Source organism: Pongo abelii, chromosome 3 (genome assembly GCF_028885655.2).
Source record: "Pongo abelii isolate AG06213 chromosome 3, NHGRI_mPonAbe1-v2.0_pri, whole genome shotgun sequence".
NCBI classification, from domain to species: Eukaryota; Metazoa; Chordata; class Mammalia; order Primates; family Hominidae; genus Pongo; species Pongo abelii.
Genome location: NC_071988.2, coordinates 164,204,804 through 164,228,488, shown reverse-complemented (window position 1 = coordinate 164,228,488; position 23,685 = coordinate 164,204,804). Strand labels below are relative to the sequence as shown.

The window sequence follows — 23,685 nt, the reverse complement described above, 5'->3', positions numbered from 1 at the left end:
ATGATTTTTGTGAGTTGATTGTGTATCCTTCAACTTTACTGAATTTATCAGTTTTAACTGATTTTTTTTCTTTTGGTTGCGTCATTAGGGTTTTCTACATAAAAGATCGCATTATTAGCAAACAAAGACAATTTCCCTTCTTCCTTTCCTATTGGATACCTTTTATTTCTTTTTCTTGTCTGATTGTTCCAGCTAGAACTTTCAGTATAACATTGAATAGAAGTGGTGAGAATGGACATCTTTGTCTTATTCTTGATTATAGAAGAAAAGCTTTATAAATGAACGTTAAAAAAAAAAGGCCCATTGTGACTTATTTTCTGGTTTAGTGTCTCTTATCTTGGAGCATGTTTGATTTTTCTTACCCAGGAAACTGCTGCATGGAAGATGGTATTTATCCAACACTTAACAAATTATTAACTTTACAAAAATATTAAATATTTTCTTTCAAAATTTGTTTTCTTTTTCCCAGAATAGGCTAGGGTCTTCTCTGCTACCCTAAACCTTGTTCTTCTCTGTTACCCTCCCTTCTCCTTGGAATATATCGCACATTATAAAAATATTTTAAGAAGGCCCAAGGTTTAAATCAGGTTATTAACTAATATCAGGGCCGTGGTAAAGTTTTGGAGCAGACTTTCTTGGGTTTGTGCATTCAAAACCCTGTCTTAGGGCTGGATCCCTTCATTCCATCCTTGTTTGTTTTGTAGTTCTATATAAGACTCATCTTTGTCACTATCACATGAACACTTGCATCAAGATCAAGGAAGGAGGATTCGGAAGCTAAACTGGGGACACAGAGCAGAAATATGCAGATAATTATGCCTAGACCTGTAACTGTGTACCAGGAGACCAGTAGCAGAAACACTTCCCATTTCAAAGTAGAGCTCCTTTCTCTGATTCTAAATATATTACCAGCCACTTTTCCACTTTCCTCAAAACTAGCCCACCCTTTGACTCCAGACTATGTCAGTACAGTATAAGGTAGTGGAAATTGAATTATACTCTTTTCATAAATGGAGAACTTGATACCTAGAAATATGCCCCCACCCGAATCCTACATAGTGTTTCTGGCTTAGGAACGTGAACTTAAAAAAGACTTAACTGAGCTGTTCCAGAAATAGGAGGTGGCAGTGGCAGTACACACCGTGTGTGAGTCATAAGCTGACTAAAATGGTAAACACATCAAACATTTTGGCATCAGCTCTGCCCTGTCTGGATTATTTGTAAACCTTGACCTTTTTTGCAAATTTTTAATAAAGTAACTGTAAACTCTCTTAGCAATCTTTAAGAATATCGATGTTTGAGATATATAGTAAGGCCCAACATGCATGATATTTATTGTGTAAATAACTTTATCTCAGCGTTTTTCAAAGTGTGATTAGAATCACCTAGAGTGTTTTTTAGAACTGCAAATGCGTGGACCCTTGTACATCTACTAAATAAAAATCCATAGAAAATCAATTAATATTATCTGTTACTAATGGTGATTTAAGACATGAATGACTGTCATTATGGAAAGAGAAAGTAACTGAAATAGAAGTTATTCCTGAAATAACGTTGCTTTCATTGGTTTGCATGAGCTAGGGACAAAGGAATGAAACTTCTATTAGCACCATAGTCATGTGCCATGAAAGTGACACATGTTATCTAATGTAGACGTAAATAAGAGAGTGATACTGATATTGCTTAGCTTGGGCTGTCATGACAAAATACCATAAACTGTATGGCTTAAACAACAGGAATTTATTTTCTCACAGTTCTGGAAGCTAGGAAGTCCCAGATCAAGGTGCCAGCCTGTTCAGTTCCTGGTGAGGGCTCTTTACTTGGCTTGCGGATGGCTGCCTTGTTGCTACCTTCTCAGATGGTCTATCTTCTGTGTGTAAGCAGGAAGGGGAAGTGGGGGGAGGGAGGGAGGGAGAGAGAGGGAGAGAGAGAGAGAGAAAGAGAGAGGAAAGGAGAAAGGAAGGGAGAGAGGGAGAGATAGTGTTTTGGTATCTTCTCCTTTTCTTGTAAGAATACCAGCCCTGTAGTATTAAGGCCCCATCTTTATGACCTCTTTTAATCTTAGTTACCTCCATAATATAGGCTCTTATCTCCAAATATGGTCATATTGGAGGCTAGGGCCTCAACATATGAACTTTGGAAGACACAGTTCAGTCCATAACAGTACCTTTATATAAAATACTACATTTTAATCTTGAGTCTTAAATTCCAGAGCATGGAATAAAATATAAGTGAAAATCCAAACTCTTTCTTCTCACATACGTTTGCTTTCTTTTTCTTGTTTCCATAAATCATATTATGAACACATATTTATTATCAAGGGAAGATTGCTCAGAGGGTCATTTACCATATTAGATTGTTTCAAACTTCCATATATACACATGTAGAAATAGAAGATAAAGCATTAAAACCACATAGTAGTAGAAAGAAAAAATTACAAGAGAAATACTAAAATTGTCTTTTTTCAAAACTAACATAGTAGATGAATGTTGCATTATGTATCCAAAACATTTTTTCTTTTATTGGAGTCATCTTTGACTCCTTTCTGCCTCTCATAAACTCACAGTTAGTATGTCAGCAAATCCTGTTGACTGCACCTTTTAAATGAAACCAGAATTTAACAACTTTTGGCCCTTTCACTGCTACCAATGTTGTCTATCACCTGGATGTTTACAGTAATGACTTAAAAGTCTCCCTGATTTTTTCCTTTTCTCTCCCCGATCTGCCACCCCATGTCACTACATCAGTCTATTTTCAACAGAGCAACAAAGTGATCCTATTTAAATGAAACTTAGGACATGTCTTTCCTCTCACAGCTTCTCAACTCTCTGAAAGTATAAACTCAAAGCCCTTCAGTGACCAAACACAGTCTTACAGGAGTCTCCCCGTCCCAACCCCGGGAACTTCATTACTTCTTTGACCTCCTCCCCAACTCCTCTTTTTTGCTCACTACACTCCAGTCACATTGTCTTCCTTGTTGTTCCTGAGCATTTCAGGTACATTGCCAACTCAAGGCCCCTGCACTTTGTTTTCCCACCTACCTTTGAAGTGTTTTCCCCAGGTAATTTTGTGGTTCACTTATTGCCTTCTGGTCTTTATGCAGAAATGTCACCTCCTCACTGAAGCCTTTCCTGCAACCCTATCTAAGATTGCAGTGTCTACCTCAAAGCTTTCTATCTCCTTTCTCTGCATTATTTTTGTAATTAGTACTTGTCATTGTTCAGTGTCATATATATATATATATTTTACGAATTTATCTCATTTGTGGTCTATTTTCCTCACTAGTATTAAACTTCATGAGACAAAACTATTTGTCTATTTTCATTCCCTCCTTTATCCCCAGTGCCTGAAACAGTCTAACTCAGAAATAAATGAATAAATGAAGTCAATTTTACTTTAAAGAAGTAAAGAATTAAAGCTAAAAATTATCCTATAGAAGAGAGAATATGTGGCTGCATATAACTCCATAACAATTGGTGGATCAATAAATAAGATGGCATGTTGTGAAGAGTGTAGGATTGTGGAAGAAAAATAAAGAAACTTACAGAACAACTTTTGAAGTAGTCAAAGACAATGCTATTAGAGAAAGGATAAGTAGGAACCAAATAATCAAATCAGGTGAAAAATGAGAAAACCCAATAAGTAACAGCCAAAAGGATTGCTTGAGACAGGAAGAGTCCGTCCTCTCATTGAGCACAGCCCTTCTTTGCCTGCAGCAGAGATGATCAGCTTCCTGTCAGGATTGAAGCATTGTTAGGAGCATCCTCCAGTGAGGCACGGGAGAGGCTTAGTTTAGTTCAGCCCGTGCCTTGCCTCTCCTGTTAGTTTAAGATCTGTGTTGTATTGGAATGCAGCATAGCACAAGTGACCAAAGGGACTGTGATTTCTACAAAAGGAAAGAAAATGTCTTACTTATTTATGATACCAGCAAAAATAGTATAAGTGGAATACAAATACATCCCCTTCTGAAAACCTTCTGCTTTTCTCAGGCCATGTTGCTCCTGTTCTTTGAAGTACTGTTTTCATTGTAGTTTATCAGCAGTGCTCAGAGGAAAGGTGGAGTCTCTGAGTAGCTAGGGACCAGTCTCAGAAGGTCTTATCCCTTTATTTCCTCCAAATATAACTTTGAAAATATTATAATCAGCCTTAACTTATAGAGAATATTTGTAGGCAAATAATCATCATTCATTCATCAAAAATATCACCTACTAAGTTCTAAGCATTCTACTAGGTTCTGGGGATTCAGCAATGAACAAGAGAGACACAGATGGTACCTTCAGGGAAAGTACACAATTAAAATAACAGGTAATATATTATTGATTGGTGCTATATGCTGTATAGAAAAAAAGATAGGGTAAAAGGAATAGGTGGTGCTTAGGCATGGTTGTTTATACTAGGTGTTGATTAAGGAAAGATTCAATGATAATGTGATGTTTGAGCTGAAACTTTCAGGAAATAAGGGAGTGAGATGGGGATATATGTCAGGAATAAGAATTCTAGGTAGCATCAATAGCAAGAGCAAAGGCCCCAAGGTGGCAGCATGCTTTTTGTGTTGAAAGAGCAGCAAGTAGGCCAGTGTGACTGGAGCTAAGGGGTCGAGGAGGAGTGGTTGGAGTTGAGGGCCGAGATTCATGGTGCAGGGAGAAACAGATCGTGTACTCCCCTGTAAGCCATAAGACTCTGAGCTAAATAAGTAGTTGTTATTCATTATAGAGTAGAACACTGATATGATGAATATAACATTGATGAAAAATTATTTTAACAGCCCTGTATATGCTAAAAGAATTAGAGGAAATGTTGAAAATAGGAAAAATTAGAATTTTATGTATTTCTAGTATCATTGAACGTCATTCTAGTGCTTTAGGAAGTGCATTTCCAAAATTGCTGTGGATTAGAGGAAGTGCACCTCTGACTTCGGGGTGGTCAGAAATGTGATTTAGAGAACATCAAATTTTAAGAGCTATTTTCAGTCATTCATTCTTTCAGTCAACTAGGACCTCTATACAGAAATTATGAAAGCACTTTTGTACCCCATCAAAAAATTTACTGAGTAATGTCATGAATATTATGGTTGTGGAATAAGCAGTAGACTATAAGAAAACAAAGTAACGTTTAAATCAGTGTTTTGAATTCTTTGTCTTCTTCCTCAAAATGTTTGAGGAACGTATACATTCCACTGTTAAAAGTGACCTCAGTGTACATGATTCTTAAAGAGGGCCAGTGCCTGGGGAAGGAGAGGTGGAGAGAGACAGAACAGTGGGGAAATAGCTCAAGCAAGGCTGATAGAGCCTTGGAGAAGCTTGTCTGATCCCTCAGAGCCCCTTGAGCAGAGCCATGCAAAACTTACAGAAGGATGGCTGGTTCCCTTAGACCTCGTCACCAAAATAACTTTCTGCAATTTTTGTGCGTATGTTTGCTTTGTTATGTTTGCATTTACTTGTTTATATTGGGTATATTTACTCTAAAAATTCACTCTCCTCTTCCCTGTCCCCACTCCCACCCCCATATTTTTTTCTAAAGATAAAAGGAAACTCATTTGAAGACACAAATGCTAGAGTCTGCCTATGTGAAAATAGATTTTGTCCAACTCCTGGGGCCAGAAGAATTTTGTTTCCTCTTTCCATTACAGTTTCATAGGAAGCTGAGGGAGAGTACCACATTTAGTGAGGAATTGTCTGGGACATTCTCTCCCATCATGGTTCATTCACTAGGAACATGTCCATGTGCTCTTCTGTATCTCTTCTCTCTTTCTGTTGAGAAATTGACCGTACTGTAAAGGTCAGGAGCTTAATCAATTCATTATGGATTCCAGAGATCAGCTTATTTATAAATGATCCTCATACTTTTTGAGCAAGTGCTTGCATTGTTTTGCTGGAGACAAAATAATCTTTTGCCCTATATAACTAGTGGCTTCAACATATTTTGTCTTTTATTTAAAGTTGCAATTATTTAAACTCTAGAAAATAATTTGCTTTCTATTGATCTGAAATTAGCTCAGGTGAAAGAAATACAAAATGATTCAGCTTGTCAAATATGATTTACTGTGCTAGGAACATATCTCTAGCATGTTGGGGATAATCATTTTTCTCGTTTTAATTTTTTCCCTGAGTACCCTCTACAGTTATATAATATAAGCATGTTATGTATACATTTAAGTAAATCACAAGTGAAACACTCTTCGTAGTAAAGATAAAGCTAGAAATAGTTTTTAAAAAGTGTTTTATTCAAAACTTTTTGAAACCATGTACATAGCCTTATGTTTTGCAAATAAAATAATATCATTTCTTATTTTGATTGTTTTCAAATTTTTTTTTTTTTACATTTTTCCTAGTGTGCCCTGGTATGTGAATGTACAGCCCCAGAAAGTGTGAGCGGAAAAGATAACTTACCTTTTTTGAATTCAGGTATGTAACTCAGTTTTAAGTACTTAGTTTCATGCGAAAATGAATTTTAATTTTATGTAAAATTAACACTGAACCAGCATTCTCACAGTTGTTTGTGAAACTTAGTAAATACACTGGGAAATCATAAGGGGCCAGCAGAATGGGGGAAGATTGTACAATTCCACAGGAAAGATAAATGTACTAGCTATATTGCAAAAACAAATATGGTCAGCCAGGCGCGGTGGCTCACGCCCGTAATCCCAGCACTTTGGGAGGCCGAGGCGGGCGGATCACGAGGTCGAGAGATTGAGACCATCCTGGCTGACATGGTGAAACCCCGTCTCTACTAAAAATACCAAAAATTAGCTGGGCATGGTGGCCCGCGCCTGTAGTCCCAGCAATTCTGAAGGCTGAGGCAAGAGAATCGCTTGAACCCGAGAGGTGGAGGTTGCAGTGAGCCGATATCGCGCCACTGCACTCCAGCCTGGAGACAGAGTGATACTCCATCTCAAAAAACAAACAAACAAAAAGCAAATATCATGTGCTGCATAATGACATTTGGTCAATGCCAACTACATATATGACAGTGGTCTTATAAGATTATAACACATCTAAAATATTTCTATTGCCTAGTAACATCTTGATGATCCTGACCCTGTGTGGGCCTAGGCTAAGGTGTGTGTTTTTGTCTCAGTTTTTAATAAAAATATTTAAAAAGTAAAAAAAAAAATTAAAAAGTAAAAATAAGGAAAAGTTATAGAATAAGGAAACAAGAAAAATTACTTTTGTATAGCTGTACAATGTATTTGTGTTTTCAGCTAAATGTTTTAAAAGTGTCAAAAAGTTAAGAAAATTTAAAAGTGTATAAAGTAAAAAAGTTACAGTAATCCTAGGTTAATTTATTATTGAAGAAAGAAAAGATTTTTTAAATGTTGTAGCCTACGTGTATACTGTTTACCAGGTCTATGGTAGTGTATGGTAATGTTCTAGGCCTTCACATTCACCCACCACTCACTCACTGACTCATCCAGAGCAACTTCTTCTAGCCCTGCAGGCTTCATTCATGGTAAGTGCCCTTTACAGGTGTACCATTTTTAATCTTTTATACCATATTTTTACTGTACCTTTTCTATGTTTAGATATGTTTAGGTGCATAAATACTTACCATTGTGGTACAGTTACCTACAGTTTTATGCACAGTAACATACTATACAGATTGTAGCCTAGGAGCAATAGGCGATACCATGGAGCATAGGTGTGTAGTAGGCTGTACCATCTAGGTGTCTGTAAGTGTACTCTATGATGTTTGCACCATGACGAAATTGCCTAATGACTACTTTCTCAGAACATATCCCCTTGTTAAACTACACGTGACACATGACTGTAAATTTATTTTAGCTATTGGATCATGTATTATCCAAAACAAGAAACACTAGAAGACAGTGTGAAGCTCTTGTTTAGTTTGATTTCCTAATTGTGTAACTCATAAAGCTGTTAAAACAATAGATATATGGATTCAGTAGGAAAACTTAATAATCACATTTGTACATTCTTGGGTATATAGGTGTGTACTGCATTATTCACATAATATGTTTGCGTTTCAGCAAGGTATTAAACTATATACTAAATGTATTTATGAATAAAATTGAGACATATAGTACAGTTAAAATATATGTGATAATATGAATATGTAAAATTATGGAACCAATTTTTAAATGATAATGTAAATTAAATGACCATTAGTAAATAATGACTACTATATTGACAGGCAATATGCTCATACCTTATATACCTTGTCTTAGATAATCCTCTGACATGTGCTATGAGGAAGGTACTATCATTATCCATATTTCACGAATGAGGAAGTCTTCAAGATCACCTATGCAGTAAACAAGAGGTCCAGAATTTAAACCCACTTTGATTCCAAGGCCTTTGCTCATAAGCAATAGGCTGTGGTATTACTAAGAAGGCATTAATCAACAAATTGGTGTCACAATAGAATACCTTACTCTTTTTTCTAGCCCTGCCATGTTGTACATTTAAGCAGTGACATAGATAGCATGATAATCAGGTTAATGAATAATACAGAACTTCAACGGCTTACAAATACATAACCCCTAAATTATTAGCAGTTTTCTCTTGCAAGAGGCAGCCAACAATAGGGAATGGGGAAGGAGAGGCATCCCTTTGGCTCTGTTTATACACACAGATAAACAAAATACAATTTAATTGAGAAATATGTTTAAAAACATCAAGTCCACTTACACAGAATGAAGAATTAACCCAAGGAAGAACAGGTGTTTCTCAACCTACAGGCAAATGAGATGGGATTTTTCTTATTTTTTATGAAAGATATAATATTGTGGGGTATGTACTACATAGTGGTTTGAAGGGTCTACCCAGACAGCTATTAATAAATCAACCATACATCCTAAAATTATCTGAGTTATTAGTGCTCTTAAAATATTTAAAGTATTATCAAAGGGTCCTCCTCACATTTGTATTTCACCTGAAAGTTGACTAAACCTTTAGTTATTTACTTTAATATGTTCATAAACCATAATTTATGTCATTCATTAAATGTTAATTTTTAAAAATAAATTTGAGTGGGATATTAAGTTCATGTTAAATACAGTTTGATTCAAGTTATCACCAAAATCATCTATACTGTAATTATAAGACAAATTTTCATGATTGACTTATGTGAACCCCATAACTTTTTTATATACACAAAAAGAAGTGGCATTTTGTAATACTTATTGGTTAAGTATAAATTTCAAGGAGAAAGAGAAACATTACTTTAAAATCAAGCAAACATATTACTTATGGAAGAAGAGACACAGAGATCATATTGAAAAATAGATATTTACCTCTCCATAGCTGTGCCATAAACTCTGTAAGGCATAAGTCTTGGAAGCCATACTCATTCTTCCAGATTACTAGGGTATTTGTTTGTTACATATAAATTGTAATATGACAAAAACTACTGACATAAAATTGATGGTAGCAGCTGCATTCTGCAACTTAAATATACTTTGTGGAGTGAAAGATGATTAATTATTGCTTTTCTCCTTTTATGGAGGTGACAGTTTGGTGGTGACAGTCCACTTAGTTCTGAATATATTTCTAAATGTCTTTAGTCCAGTCAACCTGGAGGACCACTCAGAACCTAGGATATTTGCCACAGATATTTTCTTGGAGTCATCTTTTATTAGGGGAAGATGAGACTAAATGAAAGTCAAATGTTATAAAGACTGGATTTTTAAAAACCTTATAAAAATACAACTAAGTGCTATTCATAAAATGTTTCTGTTCAAAATATAAAGGTGCATTTTGCAGATATAGAGTATGTATATGACTTTGGCCTGTGTACTTTAATCTTTTGTTCTATTTATTTATCTATCCAAACTCAGCAACTTTGAAATTAATCCATTCTATACCCATGTGATATTTCTTTAATCTGTAGGCAAAGTAAACTGTTGACATTCTTCTCAAGTCTTTGTACTAATGTCTTAAATGGAGCTTTTCAGTCTCCAGTGAGTTATGAAGTACTTACTGAGTGGGAGAGAATGTCATATCTCATATCAGTTCGTCACTATTCTATTTACATCTCTAGAGATTTTGGTATAAATCAGGAAGTTCATTTATCTGTTGTAAAACTAAGAAGGAAAACACTTTCCCCTAAGGCCTCACCCTTTTCATGCCCTTGCAAGTTGAATGTGTATGTTGGGAATCTGGGGAATTTAGGGTGGAAGGAGAGAGAGAATAAGGAAGAGGTGGGACAAAATTTACAATTCCATAAGAAAGATATATAAGTACCTTAATTACATGGGAATACAAACAAGGCACACTAGAAGACACAGTATGTAATAGACATGTGAAGCTCTTACTTAGTTTGACTTTCTAACAATATAACTCATAAAATTAAGTTGTTAAAAAGTAGACTTATCTCTAATTATTTGCTTATTTGTTTAAGTAAAATAGTACTAAGAAAACTTTGAACTATTTTCTATTGGAGGTGAGGTGGAAATGGGAGTAGGGGAAGTGAATCTTGACTGTATAGAAGGGGAGGTGGTAGGTCTTTCATATAGTCATGGAGTTTGGTGCCTAAGTCACACTAACTGAGGCAGCTTGTCTGCAGCACAGCAATGATAAATGGGCTCTGGTAGTATTAATACAAGAACACTGGATGCGCTGACAGAAGAAATGATTTTAAAGCCTAGGTTTTTCAACCAGCAGTTTCATCCTGAAAGACAGTTCAGCTTCTTTGCCTTTCAATTATTTTAAAATGACCAAATTAACCTAAACAGTTTTTGACTTCCTTTTTGGCTCTCAAATGTTTGAAGCTGATGTTGCATAGGTTAGCGTTTGCATTGTTCTCCTTCTTTTTAGAAACACTTCATGAAAGCACTCATTTTCATCAGTTTTATATGGAGGAATATTTGGCATTTATAGTTATCTTTCTCAGGGGTTATTATTTACAGTTAAAAAGTCTGACCGGTGATAGAACATTAAAAAAATGTTTTAAAGACAATTCTGTGTAAATTTCTTAATTCTCTCTTTTTTTGGTAAAATTATTATATAATTGTACAGAGTACTTCAGCCCATAGACCCTCAAATTACCATGCCAAATCTAAGAAGCTAGTAGACCCTGTCACAAAGTTTCCCATTATGGTCCCATTTAGAGTGGCTTTCCCCCACTCAGCAAGCATTAGATGTGACACAGTATTTTTGTATACCTAACAACCATGATTTCCATGACTGTGTGAGGTAGAATCCAAACAAAGATGAGGAGACTGTGCTGCTGTTAATCATGAATATGTGCAGTTCGCCCTCCTATGTGGAGAACTTACTGGTATTTGTACTTCTTGCTTCACAGCTTTGATTCTTTTTCACCAAATAGGGTTAAACCACCTACTATTGTTGTTTTGAAGAAGATACTAGATTGTAAGCTACTTAGGAGGAAGGAACATTGCTTTTTTATTTGCAATCTATATCATTTTATGTTAACCTCTGGGCACTAAAATGTTATAAATTGAATTCTTCATTATTTAGCATGTACCCTCTCCCATTGATCTAGAAATCTCCTATCAGTTAGAATTTGGTGAATAATTTATTGGCAAAAAAAATTCATTACAAGGAATAAAAATTTCCAACCCTGCTGAATGTGCCCCTGAGATTTCAAGAGAACCAAGCAAGAGAGTTGATTTCCCCACATGGCCCTTTAAATAATGGTGACTCCTAAGCCTAAACACATACACACACACACACACAGAGTGAGAGAGAAATCCCAGCAATTTGGGAGGCTGAGGTGGACAGATCACCTGAGGTCAGAAGTTCAAGACCAGTCTGGCCAACATGGTGAAACCCTGTCTCTACTAAAATTACAAAAAATTAGCTGGGTGTGGTAATGGGCACCTGTAATCCCAGCTACTCAGGAGGCTGAGGCAGGAGAATCACTTGAACCCGGGAGGCGGAGGTTGCAGTGAGCCGAGATCACGCCATTGGACTCCAGCTTGGGCAACAACAGTGAAACTCCATCTCAAAAAAGAGAGAGAGAGAGAGAAACACAGAGACAGAAAGATAGAGAGAGGGAAAAGAGGGAGAGGAATGGGTGCTTTTCTTTCTTAAATCTCATGGGGAAAAGGCTTCAAAAATTGATAGCCTTGGAGTCTGGATATAGATGCAATCCATTCACTGATACCCTCTTAAAGGGAAAAATGCACAGAGCTAACCTGATCTTGGGATGGGGGTGGTCAGCAAAGAGTGAAGCATCATTCTGGTGATGTACAATATAAACATATCCTGGGAGTGGAAGGTGCCTAGAGTAGATGGGAGCACAGTACGCTGGAGGGCAAGTGCGGGAGGGGTGGGTGATGCCTTCCTTCCCTCCTGAGCACACAGAGGCTCTTCCATACAAGAATACAGTAATACTTGTTAAATGGTAAACAACAGGTGTATCTTATCTGAATTTATACTTCAGATAACAGAAAACTCAATTATTTTTCTTTCTTTGAGAAAGATTTTCAAATGTAATTATTTAGGTTTGGAATAAAATAATTTATTACTTTCCTTAAGTGTCATTAAAAATTTTGTACTGCCTCTAACTAAAGGAGAGAGAGACACAAAAAACCCTTCCAAAAGTCAATGAATCCAGGAGCTGGTTTTTTGAAAAGATTAACAAAATAGATGGACCACTAGCCAGACTAATAAAGAACAAAAGAGAGAAGAATGAAATAGACACTATAAAAATGATAAAGGGGAGATCACCACTGATCCGACAGAAATACAAACTACCATCAGAGAATACTGTAAATACCAGTATGCAAATAAACTAGAAGATCTAAAAGAATTGGATAAATTCCTGGGCACGTACACCCTCCCAAGACTAAACCAGAAGGGTTGAATCCCTGAATAGATCAATAACAAGTTTTGAAATTGAGGCAGTAATTAATAGCCTACCAACCAAAAAAAGACCAGGATCAGACTGATTCACAGCCTAATTCTACCAGAGATACAAAGAGGAGGTGATACCATTCCTTCTGAAACTGTTCCAAACAATAGAAAAAGAGGACTCCTCCCTAACTCATTTTATGAGGCCAGCATCATCCTGATACAAAAACCTGGCAGAGACACAACAAAAAAAGAAAATTTCAGGCCAATATCCCTGATGAACATTGATGCAAAAATCCTCAATAAAATGCTGGCAAACTGAATCCAGCAGCATATCAAAAAGCTTACCCACCATGGTCAAGTTTGCTTCATCCCTGGGATGCAAGGCTGGTTCAACATACACAAATCAATAAACATAATCAATCACATAAACAGAACTAATGACAAAAACCACATGATTATCACAATAGATGCAGAGAAGGCCTTTGACAAAATTCACCCCTTCATGCTAAAAACTCTTAATAAAGTAGGTATTGATGGAACATATTTCAAAATAATAAGAGCTATTTATGACAAACCCACAGCCAATATCATACTGAATAGGCAAAACCTGGAAGCATTCCCTTTGAAAACTGGCACAAGTCAAGGATGTCCTCTCTCACCCCTCCTATTCAACATAGTAATGGAATTTCTGGCCAGGGCAATCAGGCAAGAGAAGGAAATAAAGCCTATTCAAATAGGAAGAGAGGAAGTCTAATTGTCTCTGTTTGCAGATGACACGATTCTATATTTAGAAAACCCCATCGACTTAGCCCCAAATATCCTTAAGCTGATAAGCAACTTCAGCAAAGTCTCAGAATGCAAAATCAATGTGCAAAAATCACAAGCATGCCTATACACCAATAATAGACAAACAGAGAGCCAAATCATGAGTGAACTCCTATTCACAATTGCTACAAAGAGAATAAAATAGCTAGGAATACAATTTACAAGGGATATGAAGGACCTCTGCAAGGAGAAATACAAACCACTACTGAAGGAAATAAGAAAGGACACAAACAAATGGAAAAACATTCTATGTTCATGGATAGGAAGAATTAATATCATGAAAGTGGCTATACTGCCCAAAGTAATTTGTAGATTCAATGCTATCCCCATCAAGTTACCATTGACTTTCTTCACAGAAATAGAAAAAACTACTTTAAATTTCATATGGAACAAAAAGAAAAAATAGCCCATATAGCAAAGGCAATCCTAAGCAAAAAGAACAAAGCTGGAGGCATCATGCTACCTGACTTCAAACTATACTCCAAGGCTACAGTAATCAAAACAGCATGGTACTGGTACCAAACATATATATATATACACACATATACATATACATATACATATACATATACATATACATATACATATATATGAACAGAACAGAGGCCCCAGAATAACGCCACACATCTAGAACCATCTGATCTTTGACAAACCTGACACAAACAAGCAAAGAGGAGCAGGTACCATTCCTTCTGGAACTATTGCAAACAACAGAAAAAGAGGGACTCCTCCATAACTCATTTTATGAGGCCAGCATCATCCTGATACAAAAACCTGGCAGAGACACAACAAAAAAAGAAAATTTCAGGCCAATATCCCTGATGAACATCGATGCAAAAATCCTCAATAAAATACTGGCAGTGGGGAAAGGATTCCCTATTTAATAAATGGTGTTGTGAAAACTGGCTAGCCATATGTAGAAAACTGAAACTGGACCTCTTCCTTACAACTTATTCAAAAAGTTAACTCAAGATGGATTAAAGACTTAAACATAAGACCTAAAACCATAAAAACCTTGGAAGAAAATCTAGGCAATACCATTCAGGACATAGGCATGGGCAAAGACTTCGTGACTAAAACACCAAAAGCAATGGGAACCAAAGCCAAAATTGACAAGTGGAATCTAATTAAATTAAAGAGCTTCTGCACACAAAAGAAACTATCATCAGAGTGAACAGGCATCCTAAAGAATGGGAGAAAATTTTTGCAATCTATTCATCTGACAAAGGGCTAATATCCAGAATCTACAAGGAACTTAAAACAAATTTACAAGAAAAAAAAACCCATCCAAAAGTGGGCAAAGAATATGAACAGACACTTCTGAAAAGAAGACATTTATGTGGCCCACAGGCATATGAAAAAAAACTCATCATCACTGGTCATTAGAGAAATGTAAATCAAAATCACAATGAGATGCCATCTCACGCCAGTTAGAATGGCGATCATTAAAAAGGAAACAGATGCTGGAGAGGATGTGGAGAAATAGGAATGCTTTTACACTGTTAGTGGGAGTGTAAATTAGTTCAACCATTATAGAAGACAGTGTGGAGATTCCTCAAGGATCTAGAACCAGAAATACCATTTGACCCAGCAATCCCATTATTGAATATATACCCAAAGGATTATAAATCAGTCTACTATAAAGACACATGCACACGTATGTTTATTGCAGCACTGTTCACAATAGCAAAGACTTGGAATCAACCCAAATGCCCATCAATGATAGACTGGATAAAGAAAATGTGGGCTGGCCGTGGTGGCTCACACCTGTAATCCCAGCACTTTGGGAGGCTGAGGCGGGTGGATCATGAGGTCAGGAGATCGAGACCATCCTGGCTAACACAGTGAAACCCTACCTCTACTAAAAATACAAAAATATAATTAGCCAGGCATGATGGCGGGTGCCTGTAGTCCCAGCTACTCGGGAGGCTGAGGCAGGAGAATGACGTGAATCTGGGAGGCGGAGCTTGCAGTGAGCCGAGATCGCACCACTGCACTCCAGACTGGGGAAGAGAGCAAGACTCTGTCTCAAAAAAAAAAAAAAAAAAAAAAAAAAGGCACATATACACCATGGAATACTATGCAGCCATAAAAAAGATGAGTTCATGTCATTTGCAGGGACATGGATGAAGCTGGAAACCATCATTCTCAACAAACTAACACAGGGACGGAAAACCAAACACTGCATGTTCTCACTCCTAAGTGGGAGTTGAACAGTGAGAACACATGGACACAGGGAGGGAAACATCACACACTGGGACCTGTCGGGGGGTGGGGGGCTAGGGAAGGGATAGCATTAAGAAAAATACCTAATGTAGATGACTTGTTGATGGGTGCAGCAAACCACCATGGAACGTGTATACCTATGTATCAAACCTGCATGTTCTGCATATGTATCCCAGAACTTAAAGTGTAATAATAATAATAATAATAGTTTGTTCTACCTCATGTAGCACCATAGATTTTAATTGACTTTCACAATACCACACAATTGAGCTAAATATTGAGATAACTTTCTCCTCATTACCACCCCCATCCAAAGCAATGCATGATTCAGAATATTTTAAGATTCTCAAAACTAGTTCCTGCTATACTCATTTTGAGTCCTGATGAATTCCAGACAAAAGCAAATGCCAAGTTTTTCCCTGTTTTTCCTTTCATTAATGCATTACTAAATTCACTACCTTGTCCAATATCAGAAGATATTCATTTCATATTAACAAAAATATATTTTCTCCATGTGATTTAAATGGATGTTGCCTCAGTGTTTGTAAGTGTCTGGTATGTAAAATTTAGGGCCATCTTGGCTTATAACATTGGCCCTTGATCCTTTTCACTTCCTCCCTAGATTTATTTGTCCTCTGCTGTTTTAACAAACGTGATGCAATCCACTGGCTTTGCTCTTTTGAAATATGTTTTCATTACTGAAAACATATTTTGTTTATATACATATATTTTGTTTATATATATATTTTGTTTATATATATATGTTTTCATTACTGAAAACATATTTTGAAGTATGTTTTCATTACTTTGCTCTTTTGAAATATGTTTTCATTACATATGTTTTCATTACTGTGTGCTAATACAGGATTTAACTTAAGGTGTTAAGTAGCTTCAAATGGAAGAGTAAACTTGACTATCTAATAATGAATAGAACCATCTCTTAGATGACTTTAAATGCTTCAACTATCTTTCACAAGTCCATTTATCCCCTCCTCTTCCTCCTTTAGGTAAACTAGAAGAAAAACAATATAGGCAAGACAGTGATAATAGTCAAAAAGTTTACATTTTGTGGAAGAACATAAAGAGGTCTTTCAGTTACAGTTAATCTTTTCCTTGATTCTGATCCCTGTGCTCTCTCTTGCATTGGGGCTTTTAATTATGCTCTTCCCTCTTGCATTTTCCCCTCTCAATTTCCACAATTGGTGGTGTTGTACCTGCTCTCTTCATGGGGAGAGTAATGACGAGAAACATCTGAGTTGCCAGATATAAGGCTCATTTCTGTGGAATGTTTATATTTACTGGGCATTATGTTAAGTGCAGGAGGAAAAAAAGAGAACAAGAAAAAACACACAGCTCTCTCCACCACTCCCCCCACACATAAAGCTCATACTCCCGTGGGAGACGTGGACCACTAAACAGACTACTGTAGTACAGTTGGTAAGAACCAAGATAGAGATGGGGGTGTGATGTAAAAAGGAGAGACATCTATATAGGGAGGGAGGTAGTAGAAACTGAAGAAGGCTTCCTGGAGGAGGTGATAGCTGAGCTAAGTTTATAGGATGATTACATGTGGTTAGGAAAGTGGGGGGTTCCTGTGATTTGCATGGAATGCCTTGACCAGAGGCATACTGGCAAGAAACAACTTGATGAGTGCAATAGAGTATGGGTTGTCCTGGTTTTTTCAGCACGGAATAGAAGCTAGCTTCTAGCTTTACAAGTTGTATCCTTCATTCAGTGAAACAGAATGAACAGAACTAAGGCCAATCCTTTTTCTAACCACCCAAGATCTAAAATCCAAATTCTACAGATGAAATTCACCAATTGTCACCAACTGCAGACAAATAATACATTTGTGTTTTATTATGACATCTGTAATAGTTTTTCTTATTTTTGGCCAAGAGCTTGTGGGTTTGGCTGGATTCAGGATATCTGTTTGCTGTATTTTCTGAGCTCCTCTCATGTTTTTCTTACCCTCACTTTTCTGAAGCCATGCTAAGGATAGTGTCCAGTCAACCCACTGATATTCCTAGCATACCTTTGTTTACAGAAACAGCAAAGAGAAGGCCATCCCTATGATATCTCTTTGGTTTATCTTTTCTGCTCCAAGGTTACTTGAGCAGCAGTCTTTTCTATCTGTGTTGGCTTTGTTGAACATTTCCTTGGCATCCTTACTTTGGATAATTTAGAACTGCAGCAGTTTGGCTTTCACAATTACTGAATCCCATGAAAAAGCAGGTGCCATGCTACCTTGTTAAATGTCCCTATTACAGTCTGGGAGAAACAATATAAAAATTTGAGTTGTGCTGCAATTTCAAAGGAAAGAAAAATCTGCAGTTTACTTTCCTTCTATGTGTTCGTCTCAAGGGGTGGATCTCAAGGGGTGGACCTCATGGGGAATGTGTCAATCAAGATCTGGACTAGTTTAGAACTTTACTTACATTGTCATCACATACAATGATATGGTCCAAAATATCTCAACTATTTTTCTTTTGATATGATCGGTCACATGATATTTTTAGCAATTGTATGGCAAAAGCAGTAAAAAAATTAAGATGAGAATACACACAGGGCTCTCTTTAAAAAGAACTTATAATAGGTATTACATAGTTATTGAGATAAGCCTATTGTATGGATAGCAAGCCATCTCCTGCATAAATAAATACTTAATAAATACTTGCCACCATGGTGAGCCAGAGATGAAAGTCATTCACACAGTCATTTGCTTATTTACACAGCTGGAGTGTGTGTGAGCAGAGTGTGTATGCTATAGAGAACACTCTTTTTTTTAAAAGTTGACAAAACATTCATCTTTTGTGGCCCATTGTTCAATATTCGATACATGAGTACCATACCTTTCTTTTATGTGTGATAACAAAACCGCCCCATCATCAGACTATCAAGAATTTTGAGTTGAGAACATTTTATTTGCTCTTTGTGTAACCAGTGCAACAAATTTGCATGGTATTTAAAGTTCAGACCCAATTTCTTCATTTAAAAAATAATACTCTGTTATACTGTATTTTATGATACATAGGAGGTATTCTTGCATCAGATATGATAGGCGTTAAATAAGCAACACTGCTGGGTCAAACTGGGTTGCAAAGTAGATTCCATTATATCTACATTGAGATAATGATAAAGATACGCAATTTAGTACTAATGTTTGGAGACCTATGAGTCTCAAAAGATCAGAACCCCTAACATAAAAGTTAAATAGGCAACATCACTGGCAATTTTTTGCATGATTAAATTGCCTGGTTTTTAAATTGTTACAAGTATTTTCTTTATAAATAGCAGCATTCCTAGAGAGTCCTTGGATGATGTGTACCTGGTAGTTACAGGAGAGTTCTGGAGTTCATTAATCAAACCACCCTTGATTTCTGTTTAATCTATTTCAACAAAGGTTTATATTCAGAGTGCATTGAAGAGTATTAGAATGGAAACAATAAGGCCAGGCATGGTGGCTTGCACCTGTAATCTCAGCATTTCGAGAGGCAGAAATGGGCGGATAGCTTGAGCCCAGGAGTTTGGAGTTTAAGACCAGCCTGGTTAACAATGGTGAAACCCTGTCTTTACAAAAAAAAAAAAAAAAAAAAAAAAAAAAAAAAAAAAAAAATGGCATGCTCCTGTAGTCCCAGCTACTTGGGAGGATGAGATAGGAAGATTACTGAGATCACACTATTAAGCCCCAGCCTTGGTGACAGAGTGAGACCCTGTCTCAAAAAAAAAAAAAAAAAAGAAAACAATAAACTAAAAATTAGAAGGATTTGTTTTGAGATCAACAGAGAAAAGGAAGACATTTATATTTTGTGACATAATTAAAAATAAAGTTTTTCTAAAAAATCATTATTGATGTATAAAAGGCAAGCAAAATCCAAGGATTTTAAACCGTGCTTTAGGAGATACAAAAGTTCTGTATAATCATTAAAAAAAAAAGAGGTTGAAAAATAGCACTTATACTGAGTCTAGATTAAGTAACTAAATATTTATATATGTTGCTAAATAAGAAACAATTTGGCCATTTTAAGGACTGAAGTTTGTCTTACCATGAAACGATGCATGCTTATTCCTAACCATGTTAGATATATTGGGAATTCATGAGATCTCATATTTAGTATATGGACACCATAATGAATTTAGTACATATTTTTTCTCTTCCTATTCCAGAGATACTATAATAGAAGCAGTAATCAAATTCTTATATCTTTGAAACACTGTCGCTTTACAAATGAATAAAACTTTTTATTTTCTTTTATTGATCGGCTGTAAGTTCTTATATTTCAGGCAAAAGAAAGTAAAGATAATGAACTCTAGGTATATATTCTGTAAACAACCAAATTGACAAAATTTAAATATTGTGCTTATATTCAAAAGATAATCTTTGGGAGCATACAGCTCTAGATTTTAAAATGCAGTATTTTCTCTCAACATGCTAGAAATAGTGTACTTTCTTCTGGCTTTTATTGGTGCTGTTGAAAAGTAAGCACTCTAATTCTTGGCAGGAGGTATGTACGTGTACTACAAGTTTTGAATCTGGTGGTTGAAGAATGGGATGTTCGAAATCGAAATTTCCATTATGGTACCAATTTTGATAATGATAATGTCCCTAGTGTACCTTTGAGAATGGATGATTGCAGAGGAATGGATGAATAGATCCTCATTTCAATGTTCAAAAAGATATTTTTACCCAAGTAGTGAATGAAATATGGTGTTCTTACAGACCCTAAAATTTTGAAAAGAACTTTTCCCTGTACATTGAGAAGATCTAGCCCACATACCATGTTCAGTATTATTTAAAACCTTCTACTTCAATATCAACTAATGTTTTTAATTAGCTTTATTGTAAACTGAAGCCAACTAATCATAGATTCTTGACTGGTGACTGACTTGATATTTTATGCCCACTAAGCTTTGGTGTGTAAGTGTGACATAGGCAATCATTGCTGAAGAGCAATGGAAATGAAATTCTCCCCTGATGACTTGAAAGTGTGGTATGAGTACTGGCTTCACTAATAAGTATCAAACGTTATCATAATATCTAATCCTATACACTTTTTCTGAAGTTTTTTAAAATTTTGGTTACATGACCTTGTTACTTTCCGCTCCACCCTAAATACAGTTTCGTCATAGTCTCTCTGCCTTGCTTCTGATAATACATGGTTTCAGGAAAGTGTGTTATTGACTCATTGGCGCTAAAGTATGCTTGGTATTTGAATTTTAACAGATTTTAAGACGAAAGAGTGAACCTTTCTGACATGTAAGGAATAACATTTTGTAAGACCTTTTGGAACTCTTAACATATATCAGTTTGTGACCTGCTATGTGAATAGGTAAAGTTGACTAAAAGTGATCAGAAGAAATTCAGAAATATATTTGTTCAAAGTGTATATTAGGTGTACATACTTATGCTTTAATGTATATTTGTAGACACATACACTTTATAAAACTTTAGAAGAAGAGAAGAATCAATAGGTAGTAAACTAGAAAGCCACAGTGGCCACATTTATGATTTGGAGTTTGATGTATAATTTTTTTTAATTTAACAAAGATTATATGTCTCAGAAGCTACTGAAAAAAATAAGATGTCAAAATAAAATTCTTAGAAATTCAGATACACTAATGGATTTTGATTTAAAAAAAGACATTTTGGATCAAATGAATAATAAAAATGCTACCTTGATTAATGGTTTTATTAATTGGGCTTCACCTGATATGCATTTGCTTAGAATTTAACTGTTATTTTTTCTTTTTTTTTCCAGTGTTAAAGAATCCAGTATGTAAATTATATAGATTTCCCACATCTGACAATAAGTGGATGCGAATTAGAGAGCAGATGTCAGAGAGCATTCTTTCCTTTCATATTCCTAAGGAATTGATTTCCCTTCACATTAAAGAAGATTTGTGCAGGTAAGAGAAAATAACTGTTGTCTCTGATATTAATTATTTTATATCATTTAAAAATTTTTAATTTGCAAATTATATATAATCTGTGCAATGTTTTGAAATATGTATGCATTGTGAAATAGCTAAACTGAGCCAGTTAACATTTGCCTTACCTCACATACTTATCAATTATTATTTTTTCTCTAGAACATTTTTTCTAAAGGCATAATGATAACATAAAAATCTAGACCTGAACTGTCCACTATGGTGGCCACTAGTCCCATGTAATGACTGATTACTTGAGATATGACTAGTCCAAAATGAAATGTTCTATCAGTGTGAGATACACACCAGGTCTTTAATTCTTAGCCACACTTGCAGATGATTTAATAACAAAATGTTAACTTGGATATATTGGGGTTATATAAAATATATTATTAAAGTTAACCTCACCTGCTTTTTTATTTAAACTTTTAAAATATGGCTACTAGAAAATTTAACATTACATATATTACTTTCATTTGTGGTTTGAGCTATATTTCTGTGGATACCTTGGTATCTGGCCAATAATTTGAGCTTTGATCTTGTAATAATTCTTGTGTGTTTTCCTCAACTGCTTATGGTTGCTGTTTCTGGAAGTAATTCCTATTTGACTCTCCTTTGGACTTCTCATTTGTAGCAAGACTTTCAGAAATCTGTTAGTCTAAAAACTACTGGAGATGACTGAATAAAACATGCTATGCTAATGGACAGTATTGTACAACAAAATTAAATCAGTTGCTATAATAAGGTAGAAGGATTTGAGAGCTGATTGGTTGACAAAAGTGTCTCTGGACCATGACTAATCAATTTGCTTCTCTGCCTTTTAAACAAACCTGTAATAACATTAAAAATGCTGAATGCTACCTTATATAAAATACTGTTAAGCTTCTAAATCCCATTAAATTAGCAACTTTTAAAGTGTTAACACTTTATAATTGCTGAAATCTACAGCAGAGTGTGAAATTTCTAGCAATTGGGTTCCTGCCTTATGCTCACATTAGTACACATAGTTATTTAATAGTATTTTACTCTTTTGGTAGACTCTGAAGCCCCCAGGGATTCCATATTGACCTAAGCCAGTGAGGACACCATAGACAGGGCAGGTCAAATTGGCAACTATTAACAAAATTGGTTAGGGTAGGCATGACTGCAGAAATATGAAAACAGAATCCCAATTTCAGGGAAATTAGACAGGAAACTGGATTATTAAAATATGATCTGCATCTGGGGAAATAAAGGCTAAAAATGAGACAGAAAGGTGAATATTTGAGAGTAGCAGAATGAGGATAATAAAGCCAGAGAAATCAGACAATGTGTATTGACTCAGGCAAAGAGAAGCTATGACATGTTCAGGAATCTAAGCACACTGCATAAGAGCCAACTGCAAGAAGAAGTTAAGAAGCCAAGTTATCCTGAAGTGGGTTTTCAACATTATCCCTACCTAATACTATTAGGCAGTAGACAATAGACAAAACACATTACCTGGAAGGATAAAGCAAGCTTATGTATTACAGTAGAAGCACAAGGAGTTTGGATTTTGGAAGTCATATAACAGTCATTATGCTCAACATGGTTGCGTTCTAGACCACTGGACACCAAGACCCACTCTTACTAGAGCCATGTAATGATCACCGTTTTATCCTGAAGGGTTGAAGACAGTAGCTAGTCCTCACAGGAGTTATGTAGAATAAAGAAAGACTCTAAGTAGACAAGCATGAGATTCCAGGCAGGACCTGAGAAACACAGAAGAGGAGCTGCCAGATGAAGCAGACTTAAGAATTTAGGACTAGGGCTTACCCTTTAAATGGCTCCAGAATAGCTACATCTAGTGTAGCCAAAACTAAATTTCTATTTACAGTTAACAATAATTTATTCTATAATTCCAAATACTTAGAAGAATTGTGATGTTCACCACACAAAGAAAAGATGA

General features: G+C 35.8%; 1 protein-coding gene across 9 annotated transcripts in view; it reads left to right on the top strand.

Moving 5' to 3' along the window:
• INPP4B (inositol polyphosphate-4-phosphatase type II B) overlaps positions 1-23,685 on the top strand; it is an 829,855-nt gene that overhangs the window by 596,146 nt on the left and 210,024 nt on the right. For all 9 annotated transcript variants that reach the window (XM_024245636.3, XM_054553363.1, XM_054553366.1 and 6 more), the window contains 2 exon segments: positions 6,332-6,404; positions 21,590-21,737. In XM_024245636.3, the coding sequence (XP_024101404.1) occupies positions 6,332-6,404; positions 21,590-21,737 (221 nt within the window).